Consider the following 12,652-nt stretch of genomic DNA (forward strand, 5'->3'; position numbering starts at 1 on the left):
GACAGGGTGGCGTGAATGGTGAAACAGAAGAGTCATTGTCTGTTCTTTTGAGATTTGATGTTGAGTCTTTGGCCGACAAAGTGAAGTTAGGATATTAAAGTTATCCTGTATGAGATTTTGTGCTGTAACGTTGTTACAGGTGTCAAAGTTATGGGCATGTGGCAGCAGTGTGTAGGATGGAGGTTTCTAGGTGTGAGAAGTGTGCGGAAGGGCCTGAGACAAAGGAATGTGTAGCAGTGGGGACAGTAGTGTATTAATTGTAGGGGTGCCCATGGGGCTGGGGATCAGAAATGTCCCGTGCGAGAGAGGCAGGTTGAGGTTTCCAGGGTTAGAGTAGTGCAGAAGTTGTCATTTGCTGAGGTTGTGAAGAAAGTAGAGGGAGATGGTTCAAGGGGGAGGGATCCTGAGAGGAGTGCTGTGAGTTGTAGATCTGTACCAGTACAGAGGGATCGGCCAACAAGTGATATATGTTTCAGTAAGATTGGATTTTTAGCATTTATAGAAATAGTTATCAACTGTATTGTAGGGATGGAACATAAATCGCAAAAAATTTAGGTTTTGGTGGCAGCTGCAGAGAGGTATTTTGGTGTGCAAGACTTGACATCAGAAGAGTTACAGGGTTTGTTAACTGGTGGTGTCCCATCCTTTCAAGTTGTTGGCCTGAGGTAGGACTAAATAGATTAAAATAGTGGAGTAGGGTGGTGTTACATTTTATAATTTAAAACATTGTGAGTGCAGTGTTAGATGGTAGGGTATTTGTTTATTTTATTTTATCAAGGAAAGTATAAGGGAGTTGTACTCCAGTCTAGTAGCTGGCGGTAATGCAACATTTTATTGGACGCCAACTGCCGTTAAACCTCATCAAAGAAGAAGAACCCGACCATAGAAGTAAACATGGCAGACGACAATCCCGTAGCGGTAAGCCATTTAATTAGAACAATTTAACAAATTGCCATTGCACATTTGCATTTAGTTGTGTTATATGCAGCATTTATTTAGCGAATAGAGCAGTATATCCATTATTTTAGCCTTAACTGATAGAGAGTTTGACTTGCCTTGCAAGATTTATAAAGGTGCGTGTTGTATCGAGAAGATGCGTCCCACCTCGAGATACGTCCTCCTGCTCCCCATGTAGCCTCCAAAAATAATGCTTTTCTGATAAATATTGTAGACTTAAATAACAAATGTACAGCTTGTGCACCTCTTCTTTGTAGACTTAGTTCTCAATCACTCTGGCTAAATAAAGGTTACATAAATAAAATATGCAGTGCATACTGATTTTATTTTAATCATCAGTTAGATTTGTTGAGGCTTGTACAGATTACTTGTAATTGATTGCATCCATTTCGCTTCTCTGCTGCAACTTAACAACACTGCATGTCAGTCGTGTCATGTGTGTCAATATGAATACTACTGTAATTGCACTCAGAGTGAATTAACCCATATTGCACTTGTGTCATTCTGAAAGAGGTATAAAGTAGCCTTGCGTCAGGAATACTGTAGTACAAATATTGATTTACTCTGAGTCAAACATTTGGCCTATGACTTTGTTTTGGATGTAATTTGGTTACTTTGACTGAAAGACACCCCCCCCCCCCCCCCCCCCCCCAGGACTGAGATGATTTACAAGTGGCATGTGCCACAATATACTTCATTATTTTGTATTATCTACAGGTTAAAGGGATAGTTCACTCAAACTATATTTTAATATGTTGTTCATTAGTCCACTGTTCATACAATCCCCCCAAAATGTGCATATCAAGTTACCAAGATAGAGAACTTTCAGTATAGAGCAACAAATGTGATGATGATGTGTTTTGTAACGCATGGTTTGTGCGTGTCTTTCCCAGGATGTTCAACTGCCTCCAGCTTCTGAAATCAGGAAGCCTCGTCCGAAAAAAGGTTTGTTGTTCAAACCCATATTGAAGCCTCCTAGATTGACATTACTGACAAATATGCTAACTATTTTACACTGAGAGAGAAATGTACAACATTGGGCTTGAAAGTTGAACTATCTTACCAAGCATTCCAATTTCCCGGAGACATGTTCTTTGATGTAAACTGTTCTACTGTAGCCATTATCCCTTTATTTTCTGAAGTATGTAGGCCTACAGCTCTGATGTGAGCTGTAGCTGCCACTATTCAATTACACAGATTTAATTCAGGCTGTCCAATTTGCGTTGCACTGAATACAAACATTACAGGTGACTACTTCATGGGTATATTCAATCCACACTAAAGGTTTAGTAAAGATATATATTGTTTGCATGCATTAGAAATGCATTAGAAATGTTTTTGACTAGGTTTCTTTTTGTCCACTGGGTGTCATTATTGAGCAGGTTCATTTCCCTTTGAAGAGGATTAGACCAAAATAGATCAGCTTTAGCTAAACCAGATTTGGTAGCTGCCTGGAAGGCAAGGCTGTGTTGGTCAATTCACTTTGCTTCCTTAGTGCCTTTGATGTCCTGGAAATAACTTTTTAAACATACGTTGTTTACATTGAGGGGTGGATCAACCTTTTATTTAGAGTTATGGTTGCTTAAAGGTCCAATGCAGACGTTTTTATCTCAATATGAGCTAAAATAGCTTCTTAGCAAAGAGCTATTTCTCAAGCAAGAATTCTGCTGAATGTTTGGGAGGGGTCTGAGTCGGGAGGGAAAAACTGAAAACTAGCTGTTATTGGCAGCTAATTTACCGCCTGGTGATATCACCAGGCAGGCCAAAACTTCATCCCACGAAAACAGGCTGAAATTTCAGGAAACCTTTTCAAAAATATATATAAAACACAAGAAAATCGTATTTTTGACTGCACTGGGCCATTAAGACAGTTGTTCATAGCTCCTGAGATATTTATAAGTTATATTCTTCAAGAATCAATTGGTATATCATTCTTTTAAATAGTAATTATTGAACGGCAGTAACTATTGCAGATTGCACCTCTAAGCTATTTATAAGTCATATTCTTTCAAATCAAGCAGCATATTTAATTAATTGAAATTACTGGAGATATGACATACTTTAGATAGGTCTGGGTTTTATCTGCCTTTATTTCTATTCAGCGCCTGAGCTCCCTATTTTGGAGAGAAGAAACTGGCTCATCCACCTTCACTACATCCGTAAAGACTATGAGATCTGTAAGGTAGGAGGACATCTGTTTGTTAGGTCTCTGTCTCTGTGAGGAAAAAGTGTCATATTAACAGTGTTTGGGAGTAGGGAACTACATGTATTTAACCAGTAATTTTACTACATTTTGTAGTAGCTTGGTGGTAGTTGAACTAAATTCAGATATGGGTAGTGTTTTTAGTAGTTCATTACTTTTACTGTAGCGAACTACTCACTAGTTCTTTTGCAAAAATAAAATATGGATGAAGTAGGCAAGAATTTCCTTTTGTTTTTGACATCGGACTTTCCTACACTTGAAACAGTTTTTGTGTTTAATAGGCTAAATTAAACATTCTGTTAACATCTGCCTCCAGAGTGATCTGTTCTTGCAATTTGTATTCTCTGACACTTAGATATAATTTACTACGTAGTTTGGATGTAGTTTTTCGAAGTGTCTTTCAACGTGTCTTTAGTTAATTAAGTAACTGTATTTTTCTTAAAGGCCCAGTGCAGTCAAAACTTGATTTTTCTGTGTGTTATATATATTTCCACACTGATAATACTGTGAAATTGTAACAAAAATTATGATAATGCCATTTTAGTGTAAGAGCTGTTTGAAAAGACCAAGTTTTGGCCTTCCTGGTGACATCACCAGGTGGTAAATGACTTAATAGACCAATAAGAAAGAGTTCTAAACTCTCTGCCATTAACGGCTATTCAGTAATACTTTAATTACGTAATTTAATAGGATCTCTATGCTCAGACCACTCGCAGACAGTCCTAAGCAAAATTCTTGCTTGAGAATGCTCTTTGCTAAGAAGCTAATTTTGTTTATTTTTGACCATTTTAATTGAAAACAATCACAAGGTACTTAATTGTTACATATAAATAATTCGATATTGAGATACAAATGGCTGCATTGGACCTTAAAGGTTAGCTTTAGTGTAACTTAACTTCTTCCAGTGTGAAGTAATTGGTAGCTTGGTAAACTATATTTTCACAGTAGCTTCCCCAACACTGCATATAAAGTGTCATTGTAAAACAATGGACAGGAACATGCATTTGTTGAAAGTGTATGATTTCATGCTGTCCTCTTCTTCATTCAGTCAATCATCAAAGAGCAGCTACAAGAAACCGGGGGGATGTGTGAATATGCCGTCTATGTACAAGGTATGGCGATTGTCTAGCAGAACAGAACCAGTTCAATTGTTACAAGTATATTACAATAGGTCAGGTGTAACTCTGACCAAATGTTAGATTCTCACAGCATGATGGGATGCCTGTCTGTCTCTCTCTGTTCAGCTTTAATCCTTCGCCTGGAAGGAAAAATCCAGCAGTCACTGGACCTGTTCCAGAGCTGTGCAATACTCAACCCTGGCAGCTCGGATAACCTCAAACAAGTGGCCAGATCCCTGTGAGGAGCACACTTTTCGAAAAATCGGGGCCTTTTTATAATTCAAGGCTATTTGCTAAGATATTTGCTGCCTTTGCGTGTGTTGTGCCCATGCAAGATATTTTTGAATACAATTTTTTTTAACTCTTATTGATCCATGGAAAATTGCTTACTTTCCTAAGTCTGAATCCCAGGTATGTACATATGATTTGGCAATTTAGACATTTTGTTCATTTTTGCTTTTCTAGATTTCTCCTTGGTAAGCATAAGGCTGCCATAGAGGTTTACAATGAGGCTTCACAGCTCAATGAGAAAGACTGGGTAAGTAACTTTGGTTTATAAATATACTACTTTGTGAAGACCAGTTAAAAAAAAAATGTAAGTATGAAAAGTTTTACTCCACATTTTACGTATTTATGATTCCCAGATAAGAAATATAGTTTACAGGCTATCACATTTTCAATGCCCCTTTTTCAACCTCTCTACTTGAAGGAGATCAGCCACAACTTAGGTGTGTGCTACATCTATACCAAAGACTTCAACAGTGTAAGTTACATCTTTTAGTCCCTCTTGAAAATACACTGAACAGAAATATAAATGCAACATGTAAAGTGTTGGTCCCATGTTTCATGAGCTGAAATAAAATATCCCAGAAACGTTCCTCAGGCACAAAAATCTTATTTCTCTGAAACGTTTTGCACAAATTTGTGTACAACCCAGTTAGCGAGCATTTCTCCTTTGACAAGATAATCTATCCACCTGAGGTGTGGCATATCAAGAAGCTGATTTACATTTACATTTTAGTCATTTAGCAGACGCTCTTACCCAGAGCGACTTACAGTAGAGTGCATACATTTTATTACATTTTACATACTGAGACAAGGATATCCCTACCGGCCAAACCCTCCCTAACCCGGACGACGCTATGCCAATTGTGCGTCGCCCCACGGACCTCCCGGTTGCGGCCGGCTGCGACAGAGCCTGGGCGTGAACCCAGAGACTCTGGTGGCGCAGCTAGCACTGCGATGCAGTGCCCTAGACCACTGCGCCACCAGTGATAAAACAGCATGATCATTACACAGGTGCAGCTTGTGCTGGGGACAATAAAAGGCCACTCTAAAATGTGCAGTTTTGTGTCACAACAAAATGCCACAGATGTCTCAAGTTTTGAGGGAGCGAGCAATTGGCATGCTGACTGCAGGAATGTCCACCAGAGCTGTTGCCAGAGAATTGAATGTTCATTTCTCTACCATAAGCCGCCTCCAACATCGTTTTAGAGAATTTGGCAATACGTCCAACCGGCTTCACAACCGCAGACCACGTGTATCAGCGGTTTGCTGATGTCAACATTGTGAACAGAGTGCCACATGGTGGCGGTGGGGTTATAGTATGGGCAGGCATTAGCTATGGACAACGACCCCAATTGCATTTTATCGATGGCAATTTGAATGCACAGAGATACCGTGACGAGATCCTGATGAGGCGCGTTATCGTGCCATTCATCTGCCGCTTCAGCATGATCATGCATGGCTCCATGTCACAAGAATCTGTACACAATTCCTGGAAGCTGAAAAATGTCCCAGTTCTTCCATGGCCTGCATACTCACTAGCCATGTCACCGATTGAGGATGTTTGGGATGATCGACGTGTATCGACGTGTACGACAGCATGTTCCAGTTCCCGCCAATATCCAGCAACTTTGCACAGCCATTGAAGAGGAGTGGGACAAAATTCCACAGGCCACAATCAACAGCCTGATCAACTCTATTTGAAGGAGATGTCGCGCTGCATGAGGCAAATGATGGTCACATCAGATACTAACTGGTTTTCTGATGATCTACTCCTCTACCTTTTTTTATGGTATCTGTGACCAACAGATGCATATTTGAATTCCCAGTCATGTGAAATCTGTAGATTAGGGCCTAATGAAATGTATTTCAATGGATTGATTTCCTTATATAAACTGTAACTCAGTAAAATCCTTGAAATTGTTGCATGTTGCGTTTACATTTTTGGTCAGTGTAGTATTGTTAAAATGTTTCAAACACCAACATTGTAAATTAATGAAAGTGAAAGCTGTGTGCTTGTGTGTACTGCCAGGCAGAAGAGCAGTTGAACATCGCCCTGGAGTTGAGCAAGCACGACCTGACCTACATGATGCTGGGAAAGATTCACCTGCTGGAAGGGGACACTGACAAAGCCATCGACGTGTACAGGAGTGCTGTTGAGTGAGTATTATATGGGACTTAGCAGATGCAAAGCGACTTGTGTGTACATTTTCCTATGGATGGTGGCCCCAGCGGGATTTGAACCCACAAACCTTGGAGTTGAAAGCACCATGCGCTACCAACTGAGTCACACAGGACCACTAAAGTCTGTGAGTGAGTGTGTTGGCATTTCCATGACTGATTGAGAATGGTTATTGCTCATCTGTTCCCTTTTATTATCTACCGTAAAACTTCAATTAAACGTAGTCTCGAATAGCTGCCTGTAGGCACACAATAGGCACACATTTCAGCAAATAAACGCCTGTTTCAAATAAATGCCGGTTCTAAATGAATTGTGTACAAGATTAACATGAATTGTTGACAGTTTTTAATGTCTGATTTGTTACATGAAATAAATCAGTAATGATAAAAAAATGAGGGCAATCATCCCTTTTTATCACCAGTAAGAAACTGCTAGCCATTGACTGCTAACAGATGAGAACCGCTAGCTAACTGGCAAACAAAAAAACAACAAAAGTGGCTGAAAAAGTACCCAGTTGTCATACTTGAGTAAAAGTAAAGATACCTTAATAGAAAATTAACTATGCAAATGAGCAAAAGCTGTGTGCATTAAGGAAATGGATGCCTTGCTCAAATATACTGAACAGAAATAGAAATGCAACATGTAAAGTTGTTGGTCCCATGTTTCATCAGCTGAAATAAAAAGTCAAAGAAATGTTCCATACGCACAAAAAATGTATTTCTCTCAAATGTTGTACACAAATTTGTTTACATCCCTGTTAGTGAGCATTTCTCTTTTGCCAAGATAATCCATACACCTGGCAGGTGTGGCATATCAAGAGAATTTGGCAGTACGTCCAACCATCCTCTAAGCCCAGGACCTTCACATCCGGCTTTTTCACCTGCGGGATCGCCTGAGGAGGGGGGGCTGCTGCTGAGGAGTATTTTTTTTCTGTAATAAAGCCCTTTCGTGGGGAAAAAAATATTTTGATTGGCCTGGCTCCCCAGTGGGTGGGCCTATGCCTTCCCTGGCCCACCCTTGGCTGCGCCCCTGCCCAGTCAAGTGAATTCCATAGACTAGGGCCTAATGAAATTATTTCAATTGACTGTAACTCTGTAAAATCTTTGAAATTGTTGCATGTTGCGTTTATATTTTTGTTCAGTATATAAGCCTGTCTCTAATAATCGCCTGTTGTGTTCAGTGATTTAAGCAAGTAAATGCCTGGGCTATTAATTGAAGCTTTACGGTATATGTTTTTCTGTGTGTTGTTTTAATGTTACATATAGATTAACAAGGAAATGTTTGTTAGCGTTATTTCCATGAGCTTGCTTAGTTCACGTAGTTAGTATATTAGGCCATCTACGAACATACATTATGTCATTGGGAAAGAGGTCTTCTGACCTGGTTAAATGGGCCATCCTGTTTTTGTTTTTTTAATGTAATTTTTGTAAATTATTTTTTAAATATATTTTTTACCCCAATTTCATGGTATCCAACTGGTACAGTCTTGTCCCATAGCTGCAAATCCCGTACAGACTCGGGAGAGGCGAAGGTCAAGAGTCCTACGTCCTCCGAAACAAACCCAGCCAAGCCTCTCTGCCCGCTAAACCCGGAAGCCAGCCGCACCAATGTGTCAGAGGAAGCACCGTACACCTGGCAACCGTGTCAGCGTGCATTGCACCCGGCCCGCCACAGGAGTTGTAGGTGCACGATGCGGTAAGAACATCCCTGCCGACCAAACCCTCTCCTAATCCGGGCGACGCTGGGCCAATTATGCGCCGCCCCATGGGTCTCCCGGTCGCGGTCGGCTGCGACAGAGCCCGGACTCAAACCAAGATCTCTAGCGGTACAGCTTAGACCACTGCGCCACTTTGGAGTTCCTACATCCTGATTAAATAAAGGTTGAGTAAATAAAAAATCCTCTTATTTCAGGTTTTCTCCTGAAAACACGGATCTTCTCACCACTCTTGGCCTGCTATACATGCAGGTAAGTCGAGGCCTTTCAGTCCCTCCTAAGATCACACTCCAACCATGATGGGTCAAGTCATGTTTGTGAGTTTGAAACTAAATCAGTCTATTTCCTCTCCAGCAAGGCAAATATCAGAAAGCCTTTGAACACCTTGGGAATGCCCTGACATATGACCCCAACAACTTTAAGGTAGGAGAGGCCCTCCCTAATACTCCCTATCCTATTGGATGCTATATTTGCAACTGACTTAAATATCACTGCAGCAGTGTGTGTGTGTTTTACTCTCTTCAGGCCATACTGGCAGCTGGCAGCATGATGCAGACGCATGGGGACTATGATGTTGCCATGAATAAGTACCGCGTGGCAGCTTATGCTGTACCTGAGAGCTCACCCCTCTGGAATAACATTGGCATGTGCTTCTTCGGAAACAAGAAATATGTGGCGGTAGGGAAATTCATGGGGTGACAACCTCCAATTTGCCTGTTTCGCTCCATCTCTCTGACTCATTTCGAACTAGACTTCCCTCCGACCAATTGGCCAACCGATGCCACATTTTCAGTCTGATCCCAATATTTGATGTGCTGGAAAGCAGCCATAGTTCACAATTTGACCTAGAGGGTTGTGTGTGTGTGTTTTGAGGTACCGTTACACATAACCAATATTTGTCTCTGTCAGTCCCATAATTATTTTTAAAAAGAATGAGAAAATACCTAACATCTACAAATACGTACCACATAGAAATGCATTTGTGAAACTACGACCACTACAAATCTAAACCATTCACTTTGTGTTATTGACATAACCAGCTACTGGGTATACAGGCTTTCTTTAGCCTTTTATCTTCTATTCCTCCACATCCTCAGGCCATCAGCTGTCTGAAGAGGGCCAACTACCTGTCTCCGTTTGACTGGAAAATCCTGTACAACCTGGGCCTGGTGCATCTCACCATGCAGCAGTACGCCTCAGCCTTCCACTTCCTCAGTGCTGCCGTCAACCTGCAGCCAAAGATGGCAGAGCTCTATATGCTGCTGGCAGGTACAGGAGAACTAATTGCAAAAGTACCGTGGCACCAAGGGACAAAGTAGCTTGTAAAATGTAGTAACCTACTTTGACCCTTAGTGCCACCATACAGGGATGATTTTTATGTATGCTCCCCTGGGCATTTTCACTGATACTATAGTTTCACAAATGTACCTCGTGTTTTTCCTTATGGCTGCCATCTCCGATTCAATGTCTTTCAACACATACTTTTTTTTTGCCTGTTTCGCTCATTTCTTGGCTTCTATATATATATATATATATATATTATCTTGCCTGTTAATCCCAGATTGTAGTTTTAACCTTGTTGACTTGGCATCAAGCAGGCACTGCCTGATGTGTTTCTCTTCTTCTATTTTCCCCCACTTGCATTTGAATGTCCATTCCAATTTATTGAATTTCTTGTGGACAAGTACTTTCTTGTGGCTTAAAGCAATGTCTAAATTCTAATGTGTGATCATGGCTTATTGGTCATGACTGATTGACAATCAGATTTTTTAAATGTTCTTTCAGTTGCACTTACTAATATGGATGACGGGGAGAATGCCAAGCGATCATACGAGCAAGCAGTGTTGTTGGATGAGTAAGTATTTTACCTGAATTAATTTTTTTTAATGAACGGCAGGGTGGGGGGAGGGGGGTATCATCCTCAATCCTACATTTTCAGGCCTTTTAATATTACAAAATCTATTGTCTAATAGTTCTTAAACTCATGTATACTGTTCTGTGCCTATCTTTCACAGCTGTAACCCCTTGATCAATCTGAATTTCGCAGTCCTGTTGTACAATCAAGGAGACAAAAAAGGAGCCACAGAACAGTACCTGGAGATGGAGAGTAAAGTGATGGAAAGCAGCCATAATGAAGAATTTGACCCAGAGGTGTGTGTGTGTGTGTGTGTGTGTGAACGTACATGCGTACATGTCTGTGTTTTTGAGGTACCATTACTCACAGACTCTTTAAAAGGGGCAATCCGCAATTGATAAATACAATTTTGGACTTATAAATGAGTGATATACTGTATAGTCATTGATTCTTGAAGAATATAACTTATACATGCCTCATAAGCAGTGGTGAAAGTAGATATAGGATGTTTCTCAAAAATGCATACTACCCTGCTCTGAGCATGCAAATTGGAGCACGGGAGGGTTGGAGTATGAGTCTAAATCAAAATACACGAAACAGAGCATGGAGGGCACTTCTCGGATGTGTACTCCGTTTGTACATATTTAAAGCATGCATCGCTGCAAGCTTCAATAGAAAGTTTGCACATAAATATGTAGAACCATGTAGAAAATAGCGCAACACTACTTGAAATCAACCATTATTTTAGCTGAAGCGAGAGAAAATAAACCCAGATTTCGGAATAAAATGTTGCCCATTCACATCTCATATGTTGCCTGACTACAATATTTTATCTTGATAAATACATCTGTGTTAATTTTGGCATGTTTACCTGCCTACAATAATCCGTCTGGATTACTGCAACTCGCTGTTGGCTGGGCTCCCGGCCTGTGCCATCAAACCCCTACAACTCATCCAGAACGCCGCAGCCCGTCTGGTGTTCAACCTTCCCAAGTTCTCTCACGTCACCCCGCTCCTCCGCTCTCTCCACTGGCTTCCAGTTGAAGCTCGCATCCGCTACAAGACCATGGTGCTTGCCTACGGAGCTGTGAGGGGAACGGCACCTCAGTACCTTCAGGCTCTGATCAGGCCCTACACCCAAACAAGGGCTCTGCGTTCATCCACCTCTGGCCTGCTCGCCTCCCTACCACTGAGGAAGTACAGTTCCCGCTCAGCCCAGTCAAAACTGTTCGCTGCCCTGGCACCCCAATGGTGGAACAAACTCCCTCACGACGCCAGGACAGCGGAGTCAATCACCACCTTCCGGAGACACCTGAAACCCCACCTCTTCAAGGAATACCTAGGATAAAGCAATCCTTCTGCCCCCCCCCCCCCCCCCCCCCCTTAAAAGATTTAGATGCACTATTGTAAAGTGGCTGTTCCACTGGATGTCATTAGGTGAATGCACCAATTTGTAAGTCGCTCTGGATAAGAGCGTCTGCTAAATGACTTAAATGTAAATGTACAATACCCACTGTAGTGAAGATCGCAATCTCATAGTAAGTCAATAGGGCTATCTGGTTAGCTACTACTGTTAGCTATCTAGATACCCACAAATAACTGGCAGCTAGCTACCTACGAATAATTGAAATCTACCTGGCATAACATTAGTGTTAGGTAACCTTTGCCTGTTAAACTGTTTCGCTAGGTTATGATTCGCATATAGATAGCTAATAGTTATGAAGCAAAATGTTTGCTTTGTGTATATCTTGTTTTGTCTATTGCCATTGTCCTGGCTGGAAGAAGGTTGAGTGAATGGGTATGCCCATAGTAAGTCAACAGGGATAACTGGCTAGCTACTGTTAGCTAGCTAGATAGCCACGAGAATTGGCCGCCAACTAGTAGCTCCCCACGAAGAATTGACATCTACCTTGCATAACATTCATTTTAGGTCATTTTTGCCTGTTTAACTAGCTGGCTAGCTAGATTATTACGATTCACATATAGCTAGCTGATAATAATGAAGTAAAATGTATGCTTTGTGTATCTTGTTTCGTCTCTATTGTTACCATTTGTCCTGGCTGGATGAAAGTTCAGTGAATGGGGAGGTGCAGCGTGAGGTAATACAGTAGAGGGAGTGCAAGTGCTGCTCAAATGTAAATGTTTTATGCGTTCTCTACACTCTCTTCCTCACAAGAACATCCTCTGAGAATGCACTCGGAGCATGAGTGTGGAGCACGGTAGTATGCTTATTGAGAAAGACCCATCGTTTCTTCCCGGTACACCTAAGAGTAAAGACCATGTCATTTAACTGTAAAAATGTTTGACCTTTTAATGTGGCATGATGTTTTCATCTGAT

The 12,652-nt window shown here is 41.2% G+C and overlaps 1 protein-coding gene across 3 annotated transcripts; it reads left to right on the forward strand.

The window, feature by feature from the left end:
• Positions 1 to 470: 470 nt before the first annotated feature.
• LOC139530927 (BBSome complex member BBS4-like) lies at positions 471 to 11,121 on the forward strand. 3 transcript variants are annotated; one of them, XM_071327740.1, is made up of 15 exons: positions 472 to 918; positions 1,851 to 1,902; positions 3,060 to 3,139; positions 4,209 to 4,272; positions 4,405 to 4,516; positions 4,744 to 4,816; positions 4,988 to 5,041; positions 6,596 to 6,723; positions 8,243 to 8,440; positions 8,657 to 8,711; positions 8,814 to 8,882; positions 8,985 to 9,137; positions 9,557 to 9,728; positions 10,245 to 10,314; positions 10,475 to 11,121. In XM_071327740.1, exons 1-15 carry the CDS (start codon positions 895 to 897, stop codon positions 10,710 to 10,712), a joined length of 1,542 nt encoding a protein of 513 aa, XP_071183841.1. In that variant the 5' UTR covers positions 472 to 894; the 3' UTR covers positions 10,713 to 11,121. The 3 variants fall into 3 exon arrangements, with proteins under 3 accessions (XP_071183842.1, XP_071183841.1, XP_071183843.1); XM_071327741.1 differs by lacking the exon at positions 3,060 to 3,139 and having other exon boundaries at positions 471 to 918; XM_071327742.1 differs by lacking the exon at positions 8,243 to 8,440 and having other exon boundaries at positions 776 to 918.
• The last annotated feature ends 1,531 nt before the right edge of the window (positions 11,122 to 12,652 follow it).

Source organism: Salvelinus alpinus, chromosome 9 (assembly GCF_045679555.1).
Source record: "Salvelinus alpinus chromosome 9, SLU_Salpinus.1, whole genome shotgun sequence".
Lineage (NCBI taxonomy): Eukaryota > Metazoa > Chordata > Actinopteri > Salmoniformes > Salmonidae > Salvelinus > Salvelinus alpinus.